We start from the raw sequence: 17,611 nt of genomic DNA, 5'->3' as shown, positions 1-17,611 counted from the left end.
CAGGGGCGGCGGGGCGGGCGGGGTTCCGGGCAGCGGATGGTGGGTCCCAGGCTGATGCAGTCTGCCCTGAGTATCAGGGTGGGACTTAAAGTTTAGTTTTGCCATCCCGGAAGTCAGATGGTTCAGCAAGGGCCCTTGAGGTTATCTTCTTTTCTAGGCCTGAGGACTCCTTTAATATGTATTTTATCTAACGTGCTACAAGTAAATTAACTTTTAACACCCCCATGCACTAAATTTAATTTCTAACTCTCATGTGGTGACAGTTGAATATAAAAATCTCTCAAACTTCACATTAATTTCTTAATCTGGAAAGTAAACCATATAATTTTATAGATATAAAAAAATAGCTTCCATTTTGTTTGTTTCTGTATAATTACTATACATAGTTCAGCAAAGAATTTTCATGACTAACATAGAGGAAATTTTGAAGTATTTGAGAATCACAGTTACATTAGGATCTGTAAATAAATACTCTCTCCAAGGTGTTGCTGTTTCCTTTTGAGAGGACTGTTTGGAAAGTCAAGGAAGAAATGACATTTCATCTGTTCTTTAAAATGTTAAGAGAACTGGGAATAATATCTCAGACTGAGTCATAGCAGTTGTGTGGGAAAATGTGTGTTCTCAGTCAAGACACAGTCTTCTTCCACGTAGTTGGGTAGCTGGTCTCCAAGGGCTTGAAGTACAGGAATAAACTGCTTTAATATTTATCCGTACAACTCCAATTAGATGCAAATCCAATAAGATGTAGCCTACAATAAGACAGTATTTAATCTTATTTTTTAGTCATGTTCAACTGTTTTGTAATCTATGGACTATAGGTTTTCAAATAAATAAAACATGGGAAGGCAAATCTGCTTCACTATCTTTTGTTGAAGTAAACCAGCACATTCATTTTGTCCATGAGATTTCCCAGACAAAAATACTGAAGTGGGTTGCCATTTCCTTCTCCAGGGGATCTTCCCAACCTAGGGATTGAATCTACATCTTCTGCATTGCAGGCAGATTCTTTACCAGTGAGCCACCTACAAATCTAATAATATATAGCACACATCCTGAAGGACTTCCAAGGAGAGAGAATAACTTGGAGAAAAACAAAGAAGCCATTGGACTTGGTAGTTAAAAGCAATTTTGTGATTTTTGAGAGAGTGATTTCAGTAATATGAAGACATAGAAAACAGATTATGCACCATTAAAAAGTGATTATAGAGTGAAGTACAAAAATAATCAGGTATCAGTTCTTCTTTGCACCTCAGTGACAGGAAAGGGTGAGATGGCTTGGAGGTTAAGTGTAAAGCAGTATTATTATAGGATGATTTTTAAGGCTGAGAGGTTACAAAGGATACAGTAGAGAGTCTCTCACTACAGTAGAGAGACTGAAAAATCGAATGATGTTATAAAAAGATAGAGTAAGGGAGAAGAACCCTGACAGGACAGGGTTCCCGAAGAGATTTAGGCATTGAAAATGAGAACACAAAAACAGTATTAGATTTGTAATGTTTCTAAATATCTTTGGGAAGCACAATCCTATGTTAATGTGCATGTTCCATTTCTTAACAGTTATTTGTAGACTGAGGCATGAAACTAACCCAACAGTATGTTGTTAGAAGTTTATAGAGTTCAAAACAAGAGCTGTGAAATATTTTCCCAACAAAATGAGTCCAGTCTTTCAAAGTCATATTAAATGAAAGGACACAGAAAAAATTTAAAAAGGGAAGGCACATTTGCTTCACTACCTTTTAATGAAGGAATCCAGCACATTTCATGTAGCACTGAATTAATTTTTATCTTGGCAGAAAATCAGATTATTATAGCAAATCTGGGGCATTGTCATTATAATTGAGTGTATCGTGTGCAGCTTGTCTTTTCTAGTAAAAGGAAAAAAAAATGTGTATGGTTTCTAAGTGAATAAGAAGTCTAACATCAGAACAAGTTGCATGGCCTCTCTTCTGTGGCTTTATTTGTTTGTTTCAGCACCTAACGTGGCTCCTTCAGATGTAGGTGGTGGAGGTGGAAGCAACAGAGAACTGACCATAACATGGGCGGTAAGTGTTCAGAAGTTGCACATGTAATTTGTTGCTTTACCTACACTTAATCTCAAACCCATTTTGTTTCCTGAAATGAAATAAAAGACAATGCCTCAAAAACAAATAAGAATAAATTACTAAAATTAATTTTTTTCTCCAATGCATGCCAGATTTTGCCTAATTTACTATGGCTTAGTGTGCCATTCTTATGCAAAAATAAGTTATTGATGCTATAGTATCTATAGGCCTAGGCCTAAAAGATTAAATAAACATTCAATTCTTTCATTCCAGAGACGAATGTACTCTGTACTCACTGTGGCCTGGTAACCCAATTGCAATTCATAATTTTTGCTCTGGACTTTCAAAATTTCAAAGATTCAGTTAAAAAATCTTTTGTATCAGCATCTGTTTTTAAATTGGCCCTTGCTTTCTGACTTGAAACTTACTTTCATCAGCACGTGTAATTTATCACTATAGGTCAGTCTTAGAAGTCCCCACAAATGACTTGTTATTAAGGTATCCAAAACATTTTATTAAAATTTTATAACCCAAAGGGAGCTCTGTATCAGAGATTATAATGTTTGGAAAATAATGTATCCTAGTTGGATTTTTGAAGTGACAGAGGTATCGGGGATGAGGAAAATTTTGATAACATAAATGTGTCTGAATTAGACATCTGGCATTTATGTAGCTAACATGCTTTATATAGCTCTACGTATCCATTAAATCTCTGCTGATGGTCAAAGAACACAACTAAGACTCCAAAAAATTCCGAAAACTACAGAAATAACGAACACGTTTTATTCTTTACATGTGTCAAATTAATTTTTACAATAAGTGGATATTTAGCCAAAGTTGACTTCACTCTGTATTGTATAGTCATATTTTATACTTGTCATTACATCTTATATTAAAGTAGGATTCAGGAAAAAATCGCCTCTTCTTCATTTGAATCTCAAATGATTTGGCAGTTTTAGTGACAGTGTGATACACAAAAAGTGAAGATATTAGAAAATTTGAACATTTTACTTCTTTAGGTTTTATTTTCTCAACATGTGTAGATATCTGCCTCACAATAAGAGGAGAAGCTTGTCAAAACATTCAGATTGGAACTCATTTACCATAAATTTGAAATCAAGTCTCTGAGAACAGGACCAGAGAGTCACTACATTCTGAAAGCTTCATAGCTAATTCTGATATGTTAGCCGCGCAGTCATGTCTGACTCTTTGAGATACCATGAACTGTGGCCTGCCACACTCCTCTGTCCATGGAATTCTTCAGGCAAGAATACTGGAATAGGTTACCATTCACTTCTCCAGGGGATCTTCCCAACCCAGGGATTGAACCTGGGTCTCTCTCACATTTCAGGCAGATTCTTTACCATCTGAGCCACCAGGGAAGCCCAATTCTGATATACTAAATTGCAAAAATTAAGTATAGAACTATCAATAAGAAAAAGAAATGTTTAAAGTCTGGTGGAAATGTTAGGCTATTGTGTTAATAATGTAAAATTATATTATGTACCTCCTTGTGATCATGCTTTACAGTTTCTATATTGTGCAACCAAGAGCAACTTCTTCTTCCTTTGAACTTTGTACATTTACATGCATCCCTGTTTAACATAAGGATATTCGAGCTACTATGTTGTACTTAGTTAAAGGTTTCCCCTCAAGACACTTTAACTGTGATATTTCTGTGTAAAAAGCAAATACATAATGACTAAAAAAGATTAAATGATGAATACTCAGTAGAATTTAAGTCAGAATTTAGGGCTGACATGGACATCTTTATTGAGTAATTGACATGTAAGAAGTCGCTCAGTCGTGTCCGGTTCTTTGCGACCCCATGGAGCCTAGCCTACCAGGCTCCTCTGTCCATGGGATTTTCCAGGCAATAGTACTGGAGTGGATTGCCATTTCCTTCTCCAGGGGATCTTCCTGACCCAGGGATCGAACCCAGGTCTCCCAAATTGTAGACAGATGCTTTACTGTCTGAGCCACCAGAGAAATCCAATAATAGCTCTAAGAAAATGTAAAACAGAGGTCTGTCTTCAGTATTAGAGTCAGACAGGGTGCCTAGCCAGTCACCTGCAGATGGAGGCAATGCTATCTTTTTCTCCTTTCTCCTTCTTTCTTTTTCTGTGACCAGTTTCTACTGTTCGGTAGCAGTACAGATATTCCAGTGTATAGTTAACTTTCTTATTATAGTCTTTCAACTCTAAATAAATTCATTAACTTATCCACTGAATAAATACTACTTGAGACTTTGTTTAGGTTTTAGAGATAAAGAGGTAAATGAAACTGTCAATAACCCTGTTCTCATGAAACTTACATTCTACTAGGCAAGAAAGAATAAAGTAGACAATAAGTAAATATATAGTGTAGATCATAATAGTGTTAAAGAAGGAAAAATAACTGGGGATGTTTTATATGGATTATTGCACAAAGAATCTTAAAATGGCAGATCCTGTGGCCAGGGAAAACACCAAGTAGTTTTTTAGCCTTCAGAATGTGAGGGAAGGGTCTTTTGACTCAGGGAAAGCACCCTTGAAGGAAGAAACTGAAAGTAAAAAGACCCAGAGTGAGAGGTACCCCTCCCCCAGAGTGTTTCAGAAATAGCGAACTTGGTAAATGAAGTCTCACGTGTTGCAGCTCGTTTGTGCCGAATTTTTGTAGGCAGCTCTCACTTAAGAAATAAAAATGTTTTTACAGAAAGCCTGCTTCCATGTGTAGCATTTTTGTTTGCATATGATTTTCTCTGTTACCTGTATTGCTTAAACCTGTTTAACATTTCAATTTCTATTTAGCCTTTGTCAAGAGAATACCATTACGGCAACAATTTTGGTTACATAGTGGCATTTAAGCCATTTGATGGGGAAGAATGGAAAAAAGTGACAGTTACTAATCCAGATACTGGCCGCTATGTCCATAAGGACGAGACCATGCGCCCTTCCACTGCATTTCAAGTCAAAGTCAAAGCTTTCAACAACAAAGGAGACGGACCCTACAGTCTCACAGCTGTCATCCACTCCGCACAAGACGGTAGGTGAAAGAAAGGCCCCACTGACATGATGAGGGATGAAAAATCTGATTCTCTAGTAGGCATTTTGTTTGCAGTCTTTTCAGTATTATTTTGAGCCAAATCAGCATGTCAGTCTCTTTATCTAAATGACAAGAATGTTGCCAAAATCTTTTTCATCCTTTAGATTGTGTTTATGGTAGTTAGTAAATCGCCACTAAAATCGTTGGCTTAGACCCTATTCCTGATCTCTTAATTATAATTTTGCAGTCAGAAAATCTCTAGATTTGAGAACCTCAGTGTGCCTGTTCATTTATAAAATTCACTAGTTTACCAACTCTTTAATAATACTAATAATATTTAATTAATAATATAATTTTTGATAAAATTTCTCCATTTAACTCAAAAATGTGTAATGTAGCATTTATGTAACTTTTTTTTGTCATTACAGTAGCATGTTCATCAGTGTTAGTGTTAGTGTTAGTCACTCAATTGTGTCCAACTCTTTGCGACTCCACAGACTGTAGCCCATCAGACTCATCTGTCCATGGAATTCTCCGGGCAAGAATACTGGAGTGGGTTGTCATTCCCTTCTCTAGGAGATCTTCCCTACCCAGGGATTGAACCAGGGTCTCCAGCATTGCAGGCAGATTCTTTATCAACAGTAGCATCCTGGAATTTTATTAAAGGGAATTTAGGCATAATTCTATGAAAAAGGGGTCAGAAGGCCAATGTAAGTTTTTTTCTTGAAAATAAAAATATATATGAAAGGGATAAAATTACCGATACTGGTTCTCTGTTTTTCTAGAAACTTTAATTGAACCAATCATGTTCCTAAAGAACTTTATATATCTATGATAAATGATACATAATTTTAAATGTAATTACACTAATTTCTATGATTTCCTATTTAAGTTACTACATTTTTATTATTTATTTTCCTATTTGAAAAGATAATACTTCCTTATTATACCTTCTACTCATGTGCATTAGGTAAATAATTAATAACTAAAAGAGAAAGTAGAAATTTTCATTGCTTTCTGACCTAACACATTTGTGCTTGGATAAGTTTCATTTTGCACATGTGTGACAAGCAACAATGGAAGGGTTTTAAAACTTAAAGCTATGTGAAATATTCTTATGATTTCTTAGAGAAAAAGCACTATTTGTTAGTTTACCCAATTTACGTTATGTTTGGTCCACAAGAAACATTTAGCTATCGCTTAAAGTTTATGCTCTATAGTCATAGATTTGTTAGCTTTCATATTTGTTAAAAATGTATATATTCAAATCATTCCATGATCTTTACTTCCAATACAAACATAAACAACTATATTATATATGTATCTATGTACACACACTCTTTTTGAAAGATAAACACATAGAAAAACAAGTAGAAATTTCTAAATTTATAATCAATTCTGGACTTTTTAATCCTCGGTAATGAATTTTACATTTTCAAAACTCGCTCTAATTTGAAGAAATATTATAACTTGACTCAATCTTAATAGTTTGAATGACATATGTACAACTCACAGAGAAAATGAAAATATAAAATATTTTACAAGTCATCTTCTCACCTAGTATCATTCTTAATGTTTTATTTGATGCTAAAGTAATCAGGTAAAGGTCATGCTTGTCATGTCTTTAGTTATGGCCATCTGTATTTAATTACATTTCTTTCCTAAATGTTTCATAAGCCTCATAAAACCTCCATGTGCTGAAACTTGTATAAACGTTCATTTTCTCTTTTACTGCTAAGAAATCAATCATAGTACCACACATTTACCTTGTTTTGGAAAGACAACAGTGTTCACATGCAGGACACTTCAGCATAAAAGAGTATTTTGTCTTGTTCAGAAATGACAATAAAAATTGATTACTCCTGATCATTCCTGCTTAAGATTTCCTTAGTTTCTTTGTGTAATTTTTGTAAGGGATATAGAGTATTTTTTTTTCACTGAACAGAGGCCTTTTTGATACATATTTGACTTGATGCCCAATTGGAAGATTAGACTTATAAAAGCTTTCCTGAGCCCAAGAAGCAGTGAATGTCACAACTTGTTTCAAATGATCTTAAAAAAAAAAACTTAGCTTAAACGTAAAAGAAAAAGAGGAAAGTATTGCTGTGTATCTTTAGCTCATACAAATAGCATGAGAAAGTTGAAAATTAATTGTTAATGAATAATTTTCTGTAAGAAATACCTAATTTCCTATTTTTAATAATATATATAGAGTTGATAAGTTGAACACATTAATAATAAATTTTGATTTGTATTCACAAGCTTTCATAAACAAGTTAATTAAAAGAAATATAAAATATTAGTATGGTTCTTGCTCAAGGATATCAGAGAAATTCTTATGGATTTCCGTATTTTGTAAAAATGTGTGTGTACATATGTATGCATATGTGTCTCTATATTAACATTCATATATATGAATATGTGTGTGTGTATTACTGATAGCCATGACATAAATAAAAATAGAGAAATAAATAATAAAATTTTTGAACTATTTTCTTTGGAAATATTAAAACTATTTTAAATACTAATATAGTTTCATCCATTCATACAGCAAATGGTGCTATTTGAGTTTCTTAATATAAGCATCTTATATAAGAATGCATTGTTCTCATCAAATTTCAGCTCCCAGTGAAGCCCCAACAGCAGTAGGAGTAAAAGTCTTATCATCTTCTGAGATATCTGTTCATTGGGAGCATGTTGTAGAAAAAATAGTAGAAAGCTATCAGGTGAGTTCAATTTTTATCAAACAGAAATACATCTACTCATAATTATCAGCATATGTTTTCAAATATGTCGCATCTTTCAGTGTGCTGCATCCTTCTGATTTATGTGACAACACTATATTTTCTGTGTTCAATATGTTGGATATTTATTAATTAATTATCATGAGTAAAGTGGAGATTTCCAACCAACTTATCTATGAGAGATGTAGAGTCCTATGTGTAAGTAAACAATTGACCAAAATAAAAACTAAAGTAATAAAACTAAGGCTTAAACATGATCTTTTGAAACAAATGTTCTCATAACATCTGGTGAATCTCAAGTTTTGGGGAAATCATTTTGGTAATTTAAAATGTTTATCATATTTGACTCAGTAGTTCTACTTCCAAAAGAACCTCCTAAAGAAACACTTCTAAATATACTAAATATATATCCCATTATATTATATATGAAGGCAGAAAATTGGCAAACTCAAAATATGTCAAAGGTAACTTCCTTCGAAATAAGTCTTAAAAGAGTAGTAGGAATTAGCCAGCAGGAAAGGGGAGGACTTGTTTTAGTCAAAGGAAATCAGACCTAGGATATTAAAGCTAGTTCAGTTTGGATCTTTATTATGAAATTTAGACTCAATTGTGTAGGAAAATTGAAGTCATCTCATAGCACAAAGACTGAAAATTAAGAACTGACATCATCCTACCTTTACCAATGAGCAAATGGATGTCAAAGTGTTTCAATGACTTGTCTTAGCACCAAGGGAAAATGTCAGAGACTGCCTAAAATTCAGATGTCCTGATTCCAAGTGCTATGATTTATGCCAAATCACAGACTCCCTTTATTTTATTCAGTGAGTGGACAGTAACTGACCTTCTGAAGCTGTGGCTGGTGAGCTGCCCACCCAGTCAACTTGCCCTCAGTTCTTGTGCTTTATCATACATCAGTGGAATATTCATTTCATGAGGGTAGCATTTTGTCTCTTTTGCTCTGTGTCAAGAATAGTGGGCATATCATAGGCATAAATGAAATATTCACTGAGTACTGATAGAAATACTAAAGTATGGTCAAATAAAATGCTGCAATCTAACTTTCTCAAGACCATGTAACCACAGGAGCAGCCTAAGGTTTTAAGTTGCAAACACACAACCTAACAGGAAGATTTTTCTTGGTATCATGTGTTATAATTGGGGTAGTTAGATGTCAAAATGTTTTCAGATTATTCTTGCAAACATTTAGCTGAAGTTATCATCAAGACTGTGGAGTTATAGAAGTGGACTGTGAAGATCCAATATTCATAACATATTAAACTTCCATTTCGGAGAAGGCAATGGCACCCCACTCCAGTACTCTTGCCTGGAAAATTCCATGGATGGAGGAGCCTGGTGGGCTGCAGTCCATGGGGTCGCTAAGAGTCAGACACGACTGAGTGACTTCATTTTCACTTTTCAATTGCATGCATTGGAGAAGGAAATGGCAACCCACTCCAGTGTTCTTGCCTGGAGAATCCCAGGGACGGGGGAGCCTGCTGGGCTGCCGTCTATGGGGTCGCACAGAGTCGGATATGACTGAAGCGACTTAGCAGCAGCAAACTTCCATTTACAGCTGGTAGAAAAGAAATGGGAAACAGAGAAATTCACTAAATGTTACAAGCCCCTATAATAAACTAGTCCAAGGTATCTTGAGAGAACACATCAATATTTAGAGTTTTCAAGCCATATTTTAGACATAGATTTTCTTCTTTTTTTAACAGTATTGCTTTCTAAGCAATAAAAGAAAAAAGATTAATATATACCTCATGCATTGTCAAAATGCTGAAGATATATTTTACTTTGTTAAAAACATGCCACCAAAATATATCTTGTCTTTATCAAATAATTATATACTAACTATTTTATAACTTCTGAAATGCAGATGACAAAGAACATACAAGATAAGAAATGATGCCCTGGTACCAGTGAATTTAGACAATAATCAGAATATATGCTCTTGATGGGGAAATTAGCTAAATTAAGTTTTGCCAAATTAAATAGTCAGCAAAAAATAATCTTCAAATAATGTTTAACAGCTATGATTTCCTCAAATGATAAAAAAACTGTATGCTAGCAAGTTTAGTTTCATAGATTTCTGGTGTTTAGCAACTCCACACTAGAAAATTATGAACTTTGTTGGTGAGCATACATGCATTTAATTTCTCAGCTGTGTCACTTAAGAATTCTGTGGAAAATTTATTCAAATTGTCTGAGCCCTAATTTCCTCACCTACAAAGCTGAGAGTAATCACTGCCTCATATCCTTCCATCATGTGGAAGAAATTAAATAACCTGCACTTAATGTCATCCCCTATTTCAAGTCATTGGACATTTGAAGAAGATAATGATGATGTTAATAATAATAACTGATAATATTTGTTAATCCTTATTATATTAAAAGTTTAATTAAGCTCATCGTATTGAATCCACACAATCTCAGGGAATAAATACTATTATTTTTTTCCATTTTAAAGATGAAGAACTTGGAGGTTTGAAAACATTTATCTGAGTAATAATTGGTATATCCTGACTTGAACCTAGGTCTTGCCTCTCCAGAGAATAGTTAAAAGTGTTGGAAGTAAATCACAAAATTATTATTGCCATTTGTTCCTTTTCAAAAAGCCTTTATGTTTTTCACACAGAGCCTTGAATATCAAAGAGTCAAGCATGACAGTTTAAAAGAGACAATCCATAACATTTATTCTTCTCTAAGAAAATGTTCTTTATGGGGGAAAAGCTTGGCTCGCTATAATATGGTTATTGTTTCTGTTTTAAAATATGAAGGAAAAAGTCAGTGATTTAACAAGACAGATGATCATGAAAGCTAATACTCCACTGCACTTCCCATGAAAATGTACAATGGGTCTAAATTATAAAGAAACAGAAAAAAAGCAAGTTAATAAAATAAGATAAATGAAAAGCTGTGTGATTGACCCCCATCTCAAGGTTAATTTCCTGAGATTTAAGTGAGAATTGTAGGCAGTTGGATTTAAAAATAAACCTTTGTGGTTTTAAGTTTGTCTTATAGAAAGTTCAAGTTTTATTTTCCTCTCCCCCTCCATCCGCCCCACCTTGGCTAGTTAAAGAGCTCACCACTTCTAACCTTGTTCTTAATTTCCCGCAGTGTAGGTGAACTGGAAGAATTCAAGAAGTGTTTCTTATCAAAGGCATATTAGAACTTTGGGCTCCGGCCCAGGAATTCACAAAAGACTTAGTTTACTTACCCAGCAGGTAAAGAATTCCCTTAATGAAAACAAGTACAATGTGCTATCAGTAATAACAGAAAGCTTCTTAGCAGCTGAATCAGAGATTAATGAAGATGATTGATTATTCTTAAAAGATTATCAATCCTGAGCAGTTTACTCAGATGTCTTAAAAAGTCAAATTATTGTGGAGAGCAGAAGCTCATGTTAGGAAGCATGGTATTTTCTTATTTGGAGAAGGCATGTATCTTGATCTGATCTCCTAAAAGGAAAGTCAGACACAGGTGTAGAAAAAGTTAGTGATTTTGCTGTTGTTATTGTTGCTTATTTATTTGTTTTAAATATGATCCCAGGGAGTACATAAGAAGAAAAAGCAGAATGAACAGAAGAGGGAGAAGCTTGGTTAGAAAAATGCTTTATCAGGTCGGCAACCACTGTGGGCAACCGATATTCCATCCCTTGGGATCTTTGAGGAACATCATAAATGTGATTCAGAACTGACCCACATGGGATGAAAGGGGAAGCTTTCAACCACTGTAATTGCCCACAGGTTAAGAATGGCCCCAGGGCACCACCTCCCCTCCCTGCATGAACTGCAGGGCAAAGTTCACACTGCAGCATCAAGCATTATCCAAGACAGGAAGTGAGAGTTTAGTGGAAATAGTAGAGGAAAAATGCAGGTAGTACTTATGGGAAGCTGGTTGAAGCCTGCATAGAACTGTTTAGTTCCTGAACCAATGGCTAGAATAAAAATGAACTTTGAATAGCTTCCAAGAGGTGTAAGAATACAGATTTTTAAAGATTTATATTACTGCTCTTCTTAAACCCATAGAATGTACTAATGCATGACTTAGTCTGCGATCTGGATGATATCAAGCTATTATGTAACATCTTTTAAAGGTTGAACTTTTTGTTGCAGAACTTCAGTTTTTATTTAAGTAACCATACTTAGATTATTTTCTGGAAAACTGTATTAAATCCATAACAAAAGAACATTCAGTTGTCATGTCCAACTCTTTGTAATCCCATCCATAAATTCTCCAGGCCAGAATACTGGAGTGGGTAGCTTTTCCCTTCTTCAGGGGATTTTCCCAACCCAGGGATTGAACCCAGGTCTCCCACATTGCAGGTGACTTCTTTACCAGCTGAACCACAAGGGAATCCCAGGAATATTGGAGTGGGTAGTCTACCCCTTTTCCAGAAGATCTTCCTAACCCAGGAATTGAACCGGGGTCTCCTGCATTGCAGGAGGATTCTTTACCAAATGATCTATCAGGAAAACCCATTAGATCTATAACAAAAGAATATTCAGTTATCAGAAGATTTTTTTTTTTTTCAGAAAATTTAGAATTTGAAGGAGAGAATTTGGAAATCTGCAACAAAAGTTTACTACTGAAGTAGAAAATAACAATGGAGCAAGTCTAATTTTCAAAAGTGCTAAATGTTTTTAAGCACTACCATAATTGTAACATCTAGGTCTTTATTTATTTATTAAATTTTTTTACATTTCCCTTGGAAGGAATATAACTACTATCTTTATTCAAAAGTGGTGTTGTTGTAGCTCATAAATGTATGGAAAGTATAATTATTCTTTATTAAAAGTATGAGTCCTTTTTCTGAGGCTTTTCTTTTCAGCTTTCCAATATTGTTATAAAGAGTAAATTTTCTTGGGGTAAAATTATACACAGATTATTCCATCAAAGATATTAGTAATCTATGTAGACTTAAACATTTTGATTTCTATTTTAAAGATTTGTGAAGGCAAAAACATGTTTGCTTGGTTCACTACTATATTCCCAGCACCTAGCACAGTAGCTGGTACAATGTAAATACACAATAAATATTTATTCAGTGAATGAATGAGTGCCATACATCAACTGCAGTCCTCTGTACATCGTGTTCAAAATAGTTAATATTCGTCCTCAAGCAATTTATAATCTAGTAATAGTAGAGACCAGTAATGATGTAATTCCATAATTGTTTAATAAACACTAAGATAGATTAACACTAGACATGGAGTGTTGTACAGATTTTAGGAATATGTAAATAAAGAGTTAAATTTATATAATATCACAGCATGCAATAGAAATAAATACAGCATATGTTGCTCTAGCATGTGAAAAGGAATTTATGGTCAACTATCCTTAAAGCAAAAACTGCTTCATTTATTTATTTATTTTTACACTAGTTCATTCAGGCTGTCTTTCGGTCTCCGTAGTGATTAGTCAAAAGCATGCATTTGTTCTGCTCCGTTACTATGGGTTCACTTCATTCCAAGCAGTTTTCTCTCAGGTTAAAGTTGGTTCTTTACCTCAATGGGCAACTCAGGGCGAGGATCAAAATGCAGTCGCCCAAATTGTCTATTTGGAAATTATCTCTAAGTGCATGGCCAATGGCTGGTTCAGATAAAAAAATACAATGGCATATTTTATATAGACTGTTTAATTTAGAATTGTTTGAAAATATTGCAACTTATATGTAAATGCATGATTTAAGGAGAGAGCTTATTCAACCAAAATAATTTTGTATCAGATGCTTTCATTAGTAGATGCTTAAAATACTGTAAAAGTGTCATTCAAATCTCATAAAATAAGGAAATCAGGGATTATTTTGCACACTCAATAACTCTCTGGGTTCCCTAGTTACCATGGCATAACTAAAGCAATGCTTAAGTTTATTGGGAATTCCAGTGGAGACCGTGTAACATAGATCTGTGTCAAAATCAGATGAATATAGTAATTTGACACTTAGGATATAGATGCAAAGAGTAAATTAAAGACACTTTTGCTCTTTCCTTCTCTATTGCCAAAATGCCTCATGGAATTTTGGGTAAAATGTCAAAAAATTTGTCACTCTTAAGTCCTCATTTTAGTGCTTACTATCTTAGGAATATCTAGTTAAAAATCTTCTCTTTGCCTTTATGGTTTATCACAGAATATGGAAAAGAATATTAAAAAAAATGTATATATATATATATGCAACTGAGTCACTTTGATGTACAGCAGAGGAGGTTGGCACAACAATATAAATATACAATGCCTTAAAAAAAAAAGTTTCTCCTCTTTAAACTGTATAGAAAAGTTGTGATATTGGAATGAAGATTGTGAAAGGTGGTCTCAGTCAACAGGCATCCATATAAAAGTACCTGAAGCTCAGGGGCTTCAGTTTTGATTGCTGTTTAACAAGGTGGTGTTCTTCAGTCACTAAGTGTCTGTGTCCGACTAAGAGTCCTGTCCGACTCTTTGTGACCCCATGGACTGCAGCATTAAGCAAGGTAAATGCTACCATTCCAGACTTGTTGAGAAAATGATACATATGAATGATCCCACTTTAGTACCTGGCATTTCATTGGAATATAAATGCACATTTTATTTCTTTTCAGCCAAGGAGTGGAAGAGGCCTTACATGTCACACAGTTCAAATGCCCACTAAAATGTAGGCTGTCTTCCTCCTTCTCAGATGAATGTAGGCGCTGCCTGAATGCTCCCAGCATGAGGAAACTCATGCCTTCACAAGGATACTCCTACCATCATAAATCTTTTCTCTGCCATCTGACTTTGGAACCACTTGGTATAATTCTACTTCTTCAGTTCTGAGCCATCCTTGGTCAGAGAGCAGAAAAGCCAAAGAGATTCTATCAAAACTCTTTGGAAAAAACATATTGGCCTCAGAAAAAATGAGCACTAGTCAACAAGATAAAAATATATCAAAGGAAACCAATCAGAAATTAGTAACTAGCCTTTTTTTAAAAAATGTGCTCATTCTACATATAAACCCCATTTTGTTACTGAAGAAATTTGAGCTGTCCAGTTCCATTTTATAATGGCTTCATATGTGTTTATGTAAAAAAATTTCAGAATTATATCAATATTAAATATTATCCTATAGTATTTTGGTGAATTGTGAAATTCAAATCTCATTGTTTTATAGACAGGGCATTTAAAATATAAAATAGAGGTAAACTTATAAGCAAGCTTTTATTTTTATTTATAACTTAGATATAATTATGGATTTTTTAACCAAAAATTTATATGAGGAATGAAAATTATAATTCATGGCTTTAACTTAAAATTTAAGAGCCTATGAAGGCTGTCATTGATATGCTAGATGGTAAAAGTAATCATTTCTAATCACCACATGAATGAAAATTTTTAAAACATTTTAAAGATAAATAATTTCTGCAACCAGTTATTAGGTATAATATTTCTTTGATAGCTGGTCTCTATATAGGTTCAAAGAAGATTCTTTTACATACTTCTGAAATAAGCTAGCAAAAAATAATTATGCTAGCCTGTTTTAGACCATGTGGTTGTTTTTATCAGGGACCCTTAACAAATTTGCAATCATATAAACAGAAATAAAGCAGAAAACCAATGATATAAATTATTGTGTCAAATGCTTCTAAACAGAGACCACTTTTATGTTTTGAGAGCAAACCTTATGCAAAGTTTTTTGGCTTTTTCTCTTTTTTCATCTGTGTATGGCTATTTCAGGCCTTGAAGTGAGGCTTTAATTTGCTTTTGACATCTTTAATCAGATCTGCATTATATGCTTTGCCATAGTCTAAGACTAATAAAAATGGAACAGCAAGTAACATTTGAGAATCTGATGCCCAGCCATCATCAATGGTGTCATAACAAGTTGAAAAGAATTTTTACGACTGAAGTGTCTGAATCATGAAAAAACCTTACTTAACTTGCATGTTTGCAGATTCGGTACTGGGCTTCCCATGACAAAGAAGCAGCTGCACACAGAGTTCAAGTTGCTAGCCAAGAATACTCGGCCAGGCTGGAGAACCTTCTGCCTGACACCCAGTATTTTGTGGAAGTCAGGGCGTGCAATAGTGCAGGGTGTGGACCTCCCAGTGATATGATTGAGACCTTCACCAAGAAAGCACGTGAGTCTCAATATGTGTGTTATATACTTGCCAAAATTCCCAATTGATTGAATGATACAGGTACAGGTGAGAGAAATTTACTACTAGCAATCAGCACATTTGGGTTGCAACTTTAGCCTTTAAAATCATATAAGTTTTAAAATACAACAAAAACAACAAAACCATTGTTAGTTATTGTAGATGAAAAAAGTGGCAATTACTTTCACATAATTAATATCCATTTCAGAAATAAAATTGCAGAACCTCCTTTTCTAAAGACTATCCACAAAATCTTGCATCATTAGATAATTAGTTTATTATTTTAAACTTGGTTTTATAAGAATGCATCAACAGGGTGAGAAAATGAAAATTATGTAATTATTCTATGCTTTGATTTATGTCATCATTGTACAATGCAAATGCAAGTTAAATGTTGAAGTGTTATCTTCACTCTCTTATTACTGTATGTTCTCACTGTTAATATAATAAGACCTCCTGCCCTGCTCACATTTTGTGCTCATCCTCATCTCCCTGGCTTCACTATGATAGTTCCTTCTTGATTAAGTTGAACAAATAGAAGAAGAGAATTTATATTCAGAATCCTGGGAAGTTTCACAAGGATTTGAAGACATTATTACCATTAGAGTTTGGAAATTTATTTGGGTGAAAAGATAGTCCTAATGGTATAACAGAGCATGGAGGTAGGATCCAGACTTTGGTATCAAAGAGGGGTTTCAAATTTGCCCCTGTCACTTACTCAATTGTGTATTGGTAGACATCAGATCAGATCAGTTCAGATCAGTTGTTCAGTCGTGTGCGACTCTTTGCGACCCCGTGAATCGCAGCACGCCAGGCCTCCATGTCCATCACCAATTGCCGGAGTTCACTGAGACTCACTTCCATCGAGTCAGTGATGCAATCCAGCCATCTCATCCTCTGTCGTCCCCTTCTCCTCTTGCCCCCAATCCCTCCCAGTATCAGAGTCTTTTCCAATGAGTCAACTCTTCGCATGAGGTGGCCAAAGTACTGGAGTTTCAACTTTAGCATCATTCCTTCCAAAGAAATCCCGGGGCTGATCTCCTTCAGAATGGACTGGTTGGATCTCCTTGTAGGCCAAGAGACTCTCAAGAGTTTTCTCCAACACCACACTTCAAAAGCATCAATTCTTCGGCGCTCAGCCTTCTTCACAGTCCAACTCTCACATCCATACATGACCACAGGAGAAACCATAGCCTTGACTAGATGAATCTTTGTTGGCAAAGTAATGTCTCTGCTTTTGAACATGCTATCTAGGTTGGTCATAACTTTCCTTCCAAGGAGTAAGCGTCTTTTAATTTCATGGCTGCAACCACCATCTGCAGTGATTTTGGAGCCCAGAAAAATAAAGTCTGACACTGTTTCCACTGCTTCTCCATCTATTTCCCATGAAGTGATGGGACCGGATGCCATGATCTTCGTTTTCTGAATGTTGAGCTTTAAGCCAACTTTTTCACTCTCCACTTTCACTTTCATCAAGAGGCTTTTGAGTTCCTCTTCACTTTCTGCATATCTGGTGGTGTCATCTGCATATCTGAGGTGATTGATATTTCTCCCAGCAATCTTGATTCTAGCTTGTGCTTCTTCCAGTCCAGCGTTTCTCATGATGTACTCTGCATATAAGTTAAATAAACAGGGTGACAATATACAGCCTTGACGAACTCCTTTTCCTATTTGGACCAGTCTG

At 34.8% G+C, this 17,611-nt stretch overlaps 1 protein-coding gene across 1 annotated transcript in view; it reads left to right on the top strand.

Annotated features, from left to right (window-relative positions):
* Nucleotides 1-17,611, top strand: part of CNTN1 (contactin 1) — a 189,328-nt gene that overhangs the window by 110,717 nt on the left and 61,000 nt on the right. The window contains exons 17-20 of the mRNA XM_010860767.1: nucleotides 1,972-2,042; nucleotides 4,832-5,066; nucleotides 7,689-7,792; nucleotides 15,723-15,909. Of these exons, the coding sequence (XP_010859069.1) occupies nucleotides 1,972-2,042; nucleotides 4,832-5,066; nucleotides 7,689-7,792; nucleotides 15,723-15,909 (597 nt within the window). The remainder of the gene's footprint in view (nucleotides 1-1,971; nucleotides 2,043-4,831; nucleotides 5,067-7,688; nucleotides 7,793-15,722; nucleotides 15,910-17,611) is intronic.

The sequence above is a fragment of the Bison bison genome, unplaced genomic scaffold (genome assembly GCF_000754665.1).
Source record: "Bison bison bison isolate TAMUID 2011002044 unplaced genomic scaffold, Bison_UMD1.0 scf7180017864470, whole genome shotgun sequence".
In the NCBI taxonomy this organism is placed as follows: Eukaryota; Metazoa; Chordata; class Mammalia; order Artiodactyla; family Bovidae; genus Bison; species Bison bison.
This window is presented reverse-complemented; position numbering and strand designations above follow the sequence as displayed.